The sequence below is a fragment of the Triticum urartu genome, chromosome 2A (assembly GCF_056163025.1).
Source record: "Triticum urartu cultivar PI428250 chromosome 2A, HENAU_Tu73, whole genome shotgun sequence".
Lineage (NCBI taxonomy): Eukaryota > Viridiplantae > Streptophyta > Magnoliopsida > Poales > Poaceae > Triticum > Triticum urartu.
This window is the reverse complement of record NC_141874.1, coordinates 191,526,317-191,540,696: the sequence shown is the minus strand read 5'-3', so window position 1 is coordinate 191,540,696 and position 14,380 is coordinate 191,526,317. Positions and strand designations below refer to the sequence as shown.

At 50.0% G+C, this 14,380-nt stretch overlaps 1 protein-coding gene across 1 annotated transcript; it reads left to right on the top strand.

The window, feature by feature from the left end:
- Window positions 1-11,832: 11,832 nt before the first annotated feature.
- Window positions 11,833-14,141, top strand: LOC125541397 (putative GPI-anchored protein At4g28100). Its single transcript, XM_048704821.2, has 2 exons — window positions 11,833-12,527; window positions 13,568-14,141. Exons 1-2 carry the CDS (start codon window positions 11,910-11,912, stop codon window positions 13,937-13,939), a joined length of 990 nt encoding a protein of 329 aa, XP_048560778.1. The 5' UTR covers window positions 11,833-11,909; the 3' UTR covers window positions 13,940-14,141.
- Window positions 14,142-14,380: the final 239 nt, after the last annotated feature.

Genomic DNA, 14,380 nt, shown 5'->3' with positions numbered 1-14,380 from the left:
GCCGGATAGGAAAAATCGGTAGGACCGAGTTTGGCTTAGAGTTTAGGTCATATGTGGATATGGGAAAGTGGTTGAGGATTTTGGAGCATATCATTAAGCACATGAAGCAAGAGGCTCATTAAGCAACACCTCATCCCTCCTTGATAGTATTGGCTTTTCCTATGGACTCAATGTGATCTTGGATCACTAAAATGTAAAATGAAGAGTCTTGAGCTTGAAGCTTTAGCCAATCCTTTGTCCTTAGCATCTAAGGAGTTCCCACAACCTTTAGTCGATGCCACTCCATTGTTGAACTTATCTGAAACATGCTAGATAGAAGTGTTAGTCCAACAAGAGATATGTTGTCATCAATTATCAAAACTACCTAGGGAGCACTTGTGCTTTCAACTTGGTGCTTCGTTGCTTTGGTATGATTATACAATGGACATTGTTTTGCCTAAGTTAAAGTTTGTATTCCGAAAATAGTCTCGCTATGTGATCGAGAGAAGACCAAATCATATTGCAATGGATGTTCCTCCATCATGTGTGGTTCATTCTCATGGTTCCAGCTATTGGTGAAACCACTTACGTTTGCAAGAGGAATTGTAGACTTCACAAACAAATTTGTCTTTCACTCTGTCCTGAATGTTGGCCCAGAGAAGCATCCATGTTAGTAGAAAGAACAAATATTTTTTCTAGATCTTTGCTTTTGGAGCTACATATTTGTATATGATTTGTGAATCATTGAGATGCATTAACATGTTGATCTTATGTATGGGGATCGTACTAGTTGGTTGTGAATTTGGGCTACTAATGTGAACATGTTACAATGCCAGGCCTGTGAGTCTCGCGTGAACATTTCGAACGGATCAGCTCTTACTAATGTGCACAACATGATCCTTATTTCTGTGTGCTCAATGTTTACAAGTTACTAGCAGTTCCTTATTTCTATTCACTCAGTGTTTACAAGTTACTGATCTATCACTAGCTAGCCTACTAATACGCTCCTGGCAGTTTTAGTTGTGACGCAAGATTTGAAGGTGGAAGTTTTTTGAATAAAAATGCGTACCTCTGAAGAAACTGACATGTTGTTCTGAAGAAAATGCCATGCGAATCAGAAGAAACTGCCAGCAAAAACATTCGCAAATGCCTTATCTCCCAGCGAACATTCATCAGCTATTGCGATCCTACATGTACACTATCCGACTGACTCGATCCTACGTGAATAACCAGCGGATCACACACGTACCTCATCTGGATGAATCGAGCGCACTCGTTTGACCATCATGCCGACGTGCAACCCAGCACAGATGGGATGCACCACTAACGGGACGGGACGGGACGACACAGTCATAATTTCAGTTTTTCTAGTTTTCCACGGCAAGCTGGCGCGCTAAGCCATGCCTGCTTATGCATTGAATTTCGATGACCGTGATGACCATCTGTTTCCCATGACACGCTTGTTCACCTAACCTCCGCCTATAATTACTGGTTCTTCGGTGGCACCATCACCCAACTCACCCTATCCTCATAAGCCCCCACTGGCCCGACGTTGCTCACCACTTGCCCTTGCTCTCGCCACACCCGTCATGCCCCCGTCCGTCTGCAATAAGTGAGGCCGGAGGCGGTCACCGCCGTAACTAGTGTTCGTTTTTTCACTAGAAGGCAGACGGAGGGAGGAGGCATTCTATCGGTTTTTAGATGGCAATGCGGAGTATGAGGACTTGTTGGAGCGCGACCACCTGGCGGAGGAGCAGCGTATCGCTAATTTGTACCACCAGCGGGGCATGGAGCAGTAGCGCACCGACGCTCTGAGTCGCGAGCAGAGCACCCGCAACTAGGCCGACTACGTGGAGGCCGACGCCCAGCAAATAGCCCTACAGGTTGTCGGGCACGCACGCGTTCGCGGCACCGAATTCTACAATCAGCTCGTTAAGTGGGTTACCCGCTAGAAGCCGAAGCTTCGGTGGACCACACTGGCATGGAAAGGGCCAAGACGCGCGAGCAACATGCCCTATCGCACCTCTGGCAAGTCCGTGGTGAGGAGGAGGACGTTGGTGCCGGCGTTTAGCGTGTACCGCAGATGGCGTCCGGCATCGTCTAGTTAGCTAAGAGTAAGTTAATACTTGTACACTACTAGAGTATTAGTGGGAGTAGATAGTTAACTTGGCTATGATGGTTGTCAACGTGGAAGTTCAGTACTCTATATCTTTATCAGACATGTTACTTTGCTCTGAATGTTGAACTTTCCGTTTGAACGTATGAAATGGGATGTTATTTTTCTAAATGGGTTGTATTTGTCCACCACGGGTTTAGAGGTTGACTTGTGGGCCTACTAGGTTGACGCGTACACAATCACAAGATGATTGTACATGGAGAGGATGACAGCAAGGACCCACCAGGGTCATGGCAGTACGCGAGCAAGTGCCTCCTTATTTCAAGCCAAAAATGGTTCCTCCTAATGGATTTCTGACATCTGGGTCCAATGCCATTGTCAACGTAGTCAATAAACAAGAGAATTGCACAACGAGCGGCTGACACCAGGGACCCAGCAGCTTGCCCAGTTATTTTTATTTTTGAGATGGAAGCAGGGTGTCAACTAGGCTGTGCGGGGCACTCTGGCCTGTCTAGCCAGCCTTTTCTTTTATGTTTACCACAAGACCAGCCCAGTAGTTTTTTCTTTCTGAAAATGGCTAGCCTAGTTTCTTCTTCTTTTGGAGAATACCCAACCGAGGCCTACTTGCTTTTGTGAGTCCTGTTGGGCTGCAAATCTTTCAAGACGAGGAGAGCTTCATTCGGTTTGCCCAAAAAATGGGCTATCGGTAATGAGAAATGGGATGCATATTTTTAAAACACATAAAACCAGCAATTAGTTTCAATTTTTTTCATTTTGGGATTTTAAATTCCATTGATTTTTATGCGTGGACAATTATTTAGATTTTATATTGATATAAATTTATTTTTCAAATTAGTTTGAATATGACTCGAAATTTTGGGATTAAAAATAGTTCGGACCGCATCGAAATATGCAAAATTTTATATAATTATTTAACCGAGGCCACGATATGGGTTGTAATGCTAACAAAAAGAATATGGGCTCCAAAAAATCCTTAAAAATAGCAAATGGGCTCTAAATTATTAGAAATAATGGCAAATGGGTTGTATACTATTTTCCACATATTTGAGACTAACTTGTGCGCCTACTATAGGTTGACGCGTGCGCTTTCCTAAAAAAGGTTGACGCGCACGCAACGCCGTGTCAACTTAGTCAACACACGAGAGCAGTGACTATTGATGTCCATCCAACACCCGTCGTGCTTCTTCAATCTCTGCTCTTCCTGCTCCAACCCCTCAATCAAGCGCCGGCAGGACTGCCTGCTCCCTCCTCCCGCGGCCGGCTGTGCTGCCGCGCAGGCCTCGCCGCCCCACCGTACTCCCATTGTTGGCCTAGCCATCCCTCTACTCACCCAGACCTCCTGTTATTCTTCGGTGACGGCAGCCTCACACTGGAGCCGAAGCAGTAAACCCTCGTACTCCCCTCCGCATGGGAAACAACTGTCAAGTCTTCCCCTGCTCCTGGTCATTCCCTTCCTGGGCCTCGCCGTCGTCCCCGCCTTGGTGCTCTCGACGCAGCATGGTCAACGTGGTCAAGGAATGACTTCCATCGGAAGAGGACTGTATGTGGAGAGGCTGAAAGCTGGGTCCACAGCCACAGCAAGGAAGTGCCTACTTATGCAATATAATGATTCCTCCACCTGACAACGAAGACCCACTGGAATGGCCCCTGTATTTTGTGAAAAAACATCCCCCCTCCCCCCGCGCTGACAGCTTGGACCCACGAGCTATATCTTCGCATGCAAGGAAGTGCCTCCCTATTACGCACAAAAAAAAATGAAGACCCTCACTGCTAGGTGGATCCACCATATTTGGAGGCTGACTTGTGGGCCAACTAAGTTGACGCGGGCACAGGGCTTTGTCAACTTAATCAATATAAATGATTCTAGGTATAGTGACCGTATGATATCCATCCAACAGCTGTCGTGCTTCTTCAACCTCTGGTCTTCTTGCTCCAGCCACCCAAACCATCGCAGGCCGTGCCGCTTGCCCCTGCCTCTCATGGCCGGCGGTGCTGCCACGCAGGCCTCACCGCCCCTCCTACTCCAACCGCCGGCCAGGCCATCCCTCTAGTCACCCACAACCCCTGTTATTCTGTGGCGATGACAACCTCACACCGAAGCCGAACCAGTCAACCCTCATACTCCTCTCTGCATGGGCATCCACTGCCGCATCTTCCCTGGCTCTGCTTCGTCCCCTTCCTAGGCCTTGTCGTCGTCCACTGCTTTGGTGCTCTCGGTGCGGCGTCATCAACATGGTCAAGGAACAATTTCCATCGGAAGAGGACTGTACATGGAGAGGCTAACAGCTGGGTCCATGGCCGCAGCAAGGAAGTGACTCCTATCACGCGTAAAATAATTATTTCTCCACCTGACAGTAGGGACCCACCGGAAGGGACTCTGTATTTTGCGGAAAAAAACTTTTTCCCCCTGACAGCTAGGACCCACCAGCTACATCTTCGCACGCAAGGAAGTGCGTCCATACTACGGGCAAAAAAATGATTCTTCCCCCTGATAGCTGAGACCCACCAGCTATAACTTCGCACGCAAGGAACAACTGGGACCCACCCGGTCAAAGCGTACGTAGCGTTGTCTGTCTGGTCACGAACGTGTACGTACATACTGGTCGATCGGTCTCTCTACAGCGATGAACTATGGTCGAGTAAGGAGCGGCACATGTCGTAGTAGAGGCACGAACGTAGCATGTCTCGCAGTCTCGTCTATAACATGTACACATACGTACAACCACGCTGCAAGAAAGTAAATACGGCTACGTATGTACATACGTACATGGTCTCGAACACGTACAACGACATTGTCCTATTCATCGGCAGCCAACCAGCTGGGTCAGAATGGAGGAAACATCGTCCTGTTCATCGGGAGGCAACCGACTGGGTCGGAATATCTCATGTTCATCGGGAGCCAACCGGCTTGGACGGAACAGCCGAAACGAGGTCTGGCGTACCGCAGAGCGGAGGAAACGGCCTTCTGTTCGACCACGTATGGTCGATACGGGATCCTGTTAATCGGGAAGGGTCTGGCATACCACAAAACGGAGGAAACAAACTTCTATTTGAGTGCCTACGGTCGAAACGGGGTCCTGTTGATCAGGAGGGGTGTGGCATACCGCAAATCGAAGGAAACGAACTTGTGTTGGAGCGCCTACGGTGAAACGAGGTCCTGTTCATCCACCATCTATTGCCTCGCTCCAGCCTCCATGGGCTACTGCTCATCGACCGTCGACCTCCTCCAGCCTCCACCAACTATTGTTCATCCACGGGCTACTGTTCATCCAGCCTCCATCCGCTACTGTTCATAGAGCCTCCAGGGGGTCCTGTTCATCCAACCCCAACTGGTTGGGGTGCGGCGGCCTCCTCGGGGTCCTGTTCATCCAGCGGCAACGGCCTACTACCACAGGGTCCTTTTCATCCAACCCCCACCAGGAACTGTTCATCTACAGCCAACTAACCGGCTCGACTCACCACGTCTCAACTCGTTCTACGTACCGCGCGCACGGTAGCAACGCCCCTGTTCATCGAGAGGCAACCCAACACCGGCTGGCTACGTCTCGCACGGGGGCTCGATCGGCTTCAGTAAGTAGCAGCAGTGATTGATAGCTCGGTTCAGTTAGCAGCAGCAGCGAATGAATCGCTCGGGTTTAGTCAGCAGCGAATGAATCGCTTGGGTTCAGTTACAGCCAAGGGATCGATCGCTCGGGTTCAGTAACGTGCGATCACTCGGGTTCAGTTAGCCAACGCCTCGCACACACGCGCGTACACGAGAGAAACGCGCAAACCATAGTGCATCGCTCGGCCCCGACCACCCACCGTAACCGGGAACTCCCCGATATTTTCCTCGCCCTCACTTCTACCATGATTTTTCCATCATGGACGGCCCAAAGAATGTCATCCAGCCTCGTCTCTGGCCCGCCCAGGATGAAAAGCCCATTTTCTGTCATGATTTTTTGTCATAGAAGTAGGAGCCCACCACATCTATGATGATATGTGTTTTTGTCACAATTATCGTCATAGAAGTGTCATAAGCATGAGAGGAAAAAAAATTCATTCGACCCAAAATGTCACGGATGCGTCTTTTTTGTAGTGTACGGAGTGGAAGTATCGCTTATGTGCGGGCTGTGGGCAGAAAACGGTTGGATTCCCCTCCACTATATATAGGGGGTCTTCTTCCCCAAGAAGACCTACCTCTTATCCCCTTGCTCCATTATTGCGCCCAAAGCTCATTTTCACCTGATCTCTCTTCCTAAACATCAAAACTTGTTGATCTTCTAGGGTTTGGAGGAGAGGGCCTCGATCTACACTTTCACCAAGAGGTATTTGATCCCTCCCCCCACTAATCTTTCATGGATCTTGTTACTCTTGGGTGTTTGGGCACCCTAGACGGAAGAGGTTATCTCGGAGCCACGTTCTATTGTGGTGAAGCTTCGTGGTGGTGTTAGGAGCCTCCAATTAAGTTGTGGAGAGAGCCCCAACCTTGCTCATAAAGGTTTGGTCGCCGCCTTCAAGGGCACCACTAGTGGAATCATGGCATCTTGCATTGTGCGAGGGCATGAGGAGAATACAGTGGCCCTAGTGGCTTCTTAGGGAGCATTGTGTCTCCACACCGCTCCAATGGAGACGTACCTCCCCCTAAAGGAAGGGAACTTCGGCAACACATCATCGTCTCCCTCAACTCCACTTCTGGTTACTTCTTACCTTTACTTTGTGTAAGCTTATATTGTGTTTCTATCTTGTGCTTGCTTGTGAGCTTGTTGTTGTGCTTGTCATATAGGTTTTTCACCTAGTTGCATATCTAGAAAACGTACCTATTTTGTAGTTAACCCTAATTTGATTCAAAAAAAACCTAGAATTTGGTATTTACCTATTCACCCCCCTCTAGTCAACCATATCGATCCTTTCGCCAAGCAATACTTGAACTCAAGTTATGGCCTTAGCACTTTAAATGGAAAAAAGAGAATGATGATGGTTTTGTTAAGAGAAGTAAAAAAATGAAGAAAGTCTCACATGAACGTAGCTAATCATTATGCAATGGAGAAGCCTTATAGTCAATGCTCATGCAAGGAGTAGGGATTATCATGCAACACATGCACTAGATCTACAAATGTATGAAAGCTCTCCAATGGATTAGTGAGGTGTGCTCCAACTTCTTGCCCACGAAGACGTGGCTCATCATATAAATATATGTAATGCCCCGGCCAAAACCACCGGTTCCCCGCCATTGCACATGGCTACCACCTAGGATTCAGATTGGCCCCACAAACCAACCCTAGTCTTTTATGCACTTTGTCCTCACTTGTGTGCACCCGAGATCAAATTCCGGCTCGATCACACATCCTTAAATTGCTCCAAGCCAAGTAGGCTTAACTTTGAGATTCCTTTTGGATGGGCTCTTGGAAAAGAAGGTTCACCATGTTGATATGAGTAGTCTATCATTCCTATTAACTTGGGAAGTCACATACACCTCCACTCAAAGGAATTGACGTCCTTGTTGGCCTAGCAGGAAAATTCCCTCTCGGCACATGCATGTGCGCCGTCGTTCGCCGTGCCGCTGTCAGACGACGGCGAGGAAATGATACTATTGAGATGACGGGTGTCGCGGGTCTACTCCTTCGCGAGTTAGGCCGCTTTCACCACGACGGCTGCCATCTCTGCCGCAAGGTGCTCGGATTCCTTGATGCTGAGTCTAAGATCCTTTGTGTTCTCGCGGCGGCAGCGCCTTGCATCTGTACACACTTAGATCAGCGACCGACAGATGACTTCACGCAAGAGCTACTCCTCTGGTCAAGAAGCATGGTCACGCGGGAGCCTCAACAGTTGTGGGAGGAACCGGGCGCCGCGGCCCTCTGTGCGGCCCGCTTTCCCTCATGGTGTGCGGCCCATGCCTCTAATTAGGTGTCCTCCTCCTCAGGCTCAGCGGCACGGGCATGAGGACCCAGTGTCGGCCAACAAGAGTAGGGGCCAAAGAGGTGCGGGGGATGGTAGAGCTGGACCAATGCAGACCACATTGCATCAGCCAGGTTGCGTCCCCGGGCGACTGTGGATGTCGCGTCGCTTGAGCTCCCGACCCTGTCCACCCGCGACAGTTGTAGTGCGACACGAAGGGCGAGGTCCTCATCGTCCTTCTTCGACTCCTCAGGCAACAGGGCATCCCAATTGATTGGGTCTGCCTCATTCCTGGATCCGCTGCCGGAGCTTAACATGGGAAGGGAGGGGATGGGACGAGGACAGGAGGGGACGGGCAGTTGAGCGGAGCGAAGAGTGAGAGAGTAGGACTAGGGATTGGTCTGGGTGAGGTTTTTGTGGTGACGGGTTGCGTCGGCGGGTGACAACGTTGGATGGTCCAACATGACAGACACGTACAGTCCACCCCATATCCGCCCGAGATATGGGCTCGGTTTGAAGGATGACCGGCAGCCCAAACGTATATGGCCGATTTGAGGGTGTGGTTGGGTCTATTTTCGTGAACAGACACTAACCAGATCGTCCACCTGGATGTTTGGTGTCGATATGAGGGGTCCAACTGTAAATGCTCTTAGGGCATTTTGCAAGAAGATATGAGACCGCGACAGAGCATGTCTATGAGTCCGACAAGAGAAGAAAGTGCATCGGAGACACGAGGAGATCGTGCGCTTGTGCATCGTCCGATCCTATGATGCGGGTGCGACCGGCCAAAAGCTGGGCAGGTGCTGGTCGACCGCCAATTTCACAAAGGTAGTGTTTCATTTGTCCGGCTCCGATAGGGCCCAACTCCTATAATGCGGGTGCGACCGGCCGAAAGTTGGGCCGGTGCCGATCGACCGCCAATTCCACAAAGGTAGTGTTTCATTTGTCTGCCTCGATAAGGCCCAACTCCTATGATGCGGGTGCGACTGGCCAAAAGTTGGGCCGATGCCGGTTGATCGTCAATTTCACAAAGGTAGTGTTTCATTTGTCCGGCTCCAACAAGACGGAAGACAAGCGGCTCATATGGAAAACCTGGGCCCCCGGAAACATAAAAGTTTTCTTTTGGTTACTGCTCAGAAATCGTCTCTGGTGCAACAATAGACTCCAACGCAGAGGATGGGAGAATGGATATTTCTGCACTCTATGCACAAGATATCTGGAGACCTCAGTTCATCTTTTTTGGGATTGCTCGGTCACTAAGGAAATATGGAGACGGATTTCAACCTGGAATACTATGACAGGCTCATGCGCCTTGCTTCGGCCTCAGACCACATCACCTCCTCCGTTTGCAAAATGTGCAACCTCGTCCAACAGTCAAGACCAAGGCTTAGAGAGAGACTCAAGACGATGATCCTTCTTGTCACGTGGCACATCTAGAAGGAGAGGAACAACAGAATTTTCAGACATGAATCAAACCAGAATTGCAATGTGATTGTCGCGATCAGAAGAGATGCAGAAAGTTGGAAGCTAGAAGGGGCGAAGTGCCTCGCGACGCCACTGGGGGATCCACGCTAGACTCCCGGTTTTTTCAGCCCTGGTTTTTAGGGTTTTTGCAAAACCATCTCTTGTAACCCACCATGATCACTTGATCATGAACATATTTCCCGCCTTCTCCCTGCTTAATATATGAATGCCGGTGGTACACCGGTTCTTTCAAAAAAATTGTGCACTTGTTTAGTCGAGGATAGAAATGATTCTACCTGACGCTCTCGTGGCCTCTACCCCCCATGGCGATGGCGTGCATTTTTTCATGTGTTTGGAGGATTTCCACTGCAGCATACCTGGCCAAACGAGCCGGCCCGGCCTGGCCCGGCCCGGCCCATCTTAATCGTGCCTGGCCCGACACGGCCCGCCAGGGCCCGATTACTATACGGGCCGGGCCGGGCCGGGCGGCGTGCTGCGCCCCCAGGCCCAGGGACAGCCCAGTTAGTAAACGGGCCGGCACGTTGGCCCGTTTAGCACGGTGGGCCGCATATTTTTAGCTTATTATTTGATGCACTAAGCGTTTTTAGCCTATTTTTACATGTTGGGTCATATATAGATATATAAAAAAATTAAAAAACATAATCGGGCCGTGCCGTGCCGGCCCGCGTGCCGAGCCTCCAGGCCCAGGCACGGCCCAGGGCGTGCCGCGTGCCGGGTCCGGCCCGTTTAGCCCGTGCCGTGCCTGGCCCAAGGCGGGCCGTGCCGGCGTGCTCACGGGCCGACCCAAAAAAACGGCCCATTTGGCCAGCTATACACTGCAGTGTCATCCTTTGGGATCTTGACCCAACTGTCTCATCATATCATGGCAGAAAAGAACTTACCCCTGCAGTGAATGGTTGATGACCCTATCACAAATTCACCACACAGCAACAGGCGGCCGGTATCGTTCACTTTTTGAGACGTTCTTCATCAGCGTACTCGAAGTGCTTCGAGTCATGATGAGCAACTCCGGAAAGCACATGTTTTCTTGTGTTGATGGAGTACTAAGCTTGGTCCCATGCGCTCAGAACGTCTTTGATCCAAAAATAATTTCAAAGCATTTCTTTTATATTATAGTCCTTTTTTCGACCAAAGGGGTCTGACGGTCCCCATTTCATTACGAAAATGGAGTAAAAACATATTTTAAATCTTTTTAATTGCAAAATCTCTCTTAAACGGTGAGTTTGCAAGACTTCCGTTAACCCAATTTTTTTGTACTTTATACTAAAACTGCGACAAGTTATATGGATGAGAGGGAGTAGCAATTTGCCTGCACATCCCTGAAAAAAAAAGACAATTTCCCTGCACCTTTTAGCTCTTAGTCTTCTACTACTCCAGAATTCATGTTGCTATGACATTACAATTCCCCCTTTTCTACACTCAAGAGTCTTTAAACCGTTGAGAGAAATACACATTAAATTAGACTCCGACTAGTCAAGAGATACGTTTGGCCGCCTTCCAACCTAGGGAGTAGAGTAAAATACAAATCAAAATACAACACAGAAATACGATGTCACATATGTGGTATTTCTTTTACAGAGGGAGTAGGGAGTAGAGTATAGGAAAATGCACAAGAGCACCTGGGTGCTCCACCCCCTATATGAATACCAAATTCAAAAAATACCAGAAAAAAATCTAAAAAATCTGAGATCTTGAGATATCAAACCTAGGTGCCCAATTTACTCCCGTGTAAAATTTCGTGAAAAAATATCAAGAAATGTATCCATGACAAACTAAATACAGTCCAGCCTATGATCCAACTAAATAGTTTTTGTTGTACATAGGAATTTTTTGTCTTTTTACCGAGAGCATCACGAATATTAATTTTTTCGCGGAAATTTGCACGGAAGTAGATTGGGCACCCAAGTTCGATATCCCAAAATCCAAGATATTTTTTTATTTTTCTCAGTATTTTTTTGAATTTAATGTTCATATGGGGGTGCAGCACCCAAGAGCCAAAAATTCGCGTCCGTAGAGTAAACTCGCTCCAGGCGCGTACGTATATTATACAGTAGTTGTACCATCCTTTTGTCATCTCCAGCCCCAAAAAATCCTCAGGTATGAGCCCGTAAAAAAAGTCTGTTTAGGACACATCTAGATGTGACATAGTTATGGCACATCTAAGCTAATTTTCACTCTGTTTGTGGTTTATTTTTTGTCTTAGTTTTTTTTCCTTATTGATGCATTATATACTTGTGGAAGGTTAGATGTGACATCCTTAAAAAACATCTAGATGTAAATTAAACAAACTGGAAAAAAAATCCCCAGGTATGAAGGCAAACATCCCTCCCTTCCTGGATATCGCCTGTATAAAACCCAGTTCCCAACGCCACCACAGCCCCACGCCTCTCACCACTCTCCCACCGCCACCGCCACCTCCTCGCCGGCGACAATGTCGGTGCACATCGCGGCCGTGGCGGTTCTCATCGCGCTCCTCGCCCCCGCCCGAGCCTCGGACGTCTCCTCCTTCCCGCTCACGCAGACGCAGTCCCCGGCCAACGCCTCCGCGGCGCCCTCCTCCCCGCCCTGCCGCCTCGACCTCTCCGCGGAGCTCTTCGGCGGCGTGGCCGCGGCGTGCGGGGCCGGCGGCGGGCCGGGCTCCCTCGACCGCGGCCGCTGCTGCCCCGTCCTCGCGGCCTGGCTCTTCGCGGCGCACGCGCGCACGGCGCTGTCCGTCCCGGCGCCGGCGCCGGCGCTGGCGGGCGAGGGCCTGGACGGGGGCGAGGGCCCCATGGTCCCGTACGACAACCAGCGGTGCGTGGACGCGCTGGGCACCGCGCTGGAGAAGCGCGGGGTGGCGCTGCAGCGGCCCAACGCGACGTGCGACACGGTGATCTGCTTCTGCGGCATCCGGCTCCACCAGATCGGCTCGCTCCGCTGCCCGGCCGCGTTCGCCGTCGGCGCCGCCGCCAGGAACGCCACGCCCACCGCCGCGGTCAAGGACCTGGAGAAGAGCTGCCGCAACGCGTCCTACGCCGGCTGCTCCCGCTGCGTCCAGTCCCTGCAAAAGGTCAGCTCCTTTCTTCGCTCCGCTTTTTCCCTTTCCAGCTTTCCTGCTCTTCTCTCTTCCTTTAATTTGTGCGCTAAAATCTACTCCCCCGGAGTAGTACTTCTTCAAGGGTTCATCATGTTGATGCATTCCTGGTTTTCTTTTCACCTCATTATCCTATCTCGTTATCTGTAATGTCGATTTCAATTAGTAGTTAGCTTAAGTGCGGCACTAGCTAGGACGGACTATGAGCGATGCCTTTTTCTCCGTGTGCTTTATCTTGTTTTATCGAGCAGAAAGAGCCCATTTGACATCCAGGAGATCCCCCTTTCCACACAGAAAGGCCCTTTCTGCTCACATTATTGGTTCACATGCTCAGATGGGCTTCCTCCTTGTTCTTGAGCTGATCACTAATCATTAGCTACTTGATTGTAGTAGTATTTCTTTGTGAAGGCATTGCGCTCCCACTGTAGACAATGTTACTCCTACTTAGCATTACCAGCTAGTACTCGATTACAGGACCATGCTAGTATCAAGACAGCAAGGCCAGATTCTTGGTCCAATGCCACAGGCCATAGCAATGATGAATTGCATCATTTAGTTTGTTAACCACCTGCTACATCGAAAGTTGTTAAGCTTGTCCTTAACTTGTTTGTCGCGCATCCTCATTGGCATTGGCATCCTAAATTAAACAGTGAAGAACACACCCCTGTACTTGTGGTCTTGTACTGACAGTTCATGAATTTAGGAAGCTGTAATCTTTGACATTGTTCTGTACTGAGATTTTGGTGTAAGAACAAGAAGATCGACTCGAGATCATGTGCATGATCAAGTGGTCGTGCATGGGTAGCATTTATTGAGGATTTCATAGGGCCGGGCAAGCCAAATGTTCGTAGTAACATTCAGTTCTGAAACAGCGAAACACCCACCAACTTCGCAACAACCTGCATTGCATCCACGTCCCTGCATGGAACACATTAAATGCGAGCATTTCTTCATCAGGGTTCGCTCGAGGGAGGAGAGGAGTTTAACCTGTGTGTGTGGTATGTGCTTGTGATCAGGTGAAGGGGAACGTGAGCCGGGAGGTCGCCGGCGGCGACCGCGCCCGGCGGATGCTGGGGCTGGACTGCCAGCTGATGGGCCTGACGTGGCTGCTGGCCAAGAACAAGACGGTGTACATCCCCACCGTGTCCGCCGTGCTGCGCGCCATGCTCTACACCGCGCACCCCACCGAGTCCGGCAGCCACTCCAAGGTTAGCGGCGGCAGCGGCGGGGCGCCGCCGCGGTGCAGCCCGGACCAGGAGAACATGCCGCTGGCCGTGGACTCGCTGCAGTTCGAGCACGCCGGCAGCACGAGCTCGGCCGCCGCCCTGCTCCGCGGCTCCCTCCTCTGGCTGGCGCTCTACTGCTTCCTCTGGGACGCGTTCTTGTAAACAGGGCATGCAGTGTGGATTAAGCTAAGCTTGTTGATAGAGTAGTACTATTTTGTAGGAGCTGGTTGGTTGGTGTTAGGGATTAGCTTCCTTTTTGGCTTGCACAGTGTTGCAGATCGAATTAGCGGATTGCACCGGTGGGTCTCTAGTATCCCCACCCCGTGCTTCTATCCTTGGTTTATTACCCTGCTATTTTGGTGAAGTGGTCGTAACTTGTTCAAGCCGAAACTATTTCTGTTGGCATGGGCACAAGCAACGAAAAGCAAGAAAAATGAGCCGCGGGTATGATGAATCTGTTGAAAGGAAGAGTCGGTTTTGGTTCAGAATAGCTTCACACACGACATTTTTCTTGCCTTTGGCGCGACAGTTTTGGTTTGTGGCAACGGATTTTCTTTTGAAGAATAGAGGCAGGGTGGCAGGCTCCAGGGCAGGTGAGGTGAA

Bases quoted from the DNA above. Each gene is read 5' to 3' on its own strand.
- LOC125541397 (XM_048704821.2), top strand. From the start codon at position 11,910: ATGTCGGTGCACATCGCGGCCGTGGCGGTTCTCATCGCGCTCCTCGCC. The intron at 12,528-13,567 runs GTCAGCTCCTTT...GCTTGTGATCAG, and splicing joins GCGTCCAGTCCCTGCAAAAG to GTGAAGGGGAACGTGAGCCG.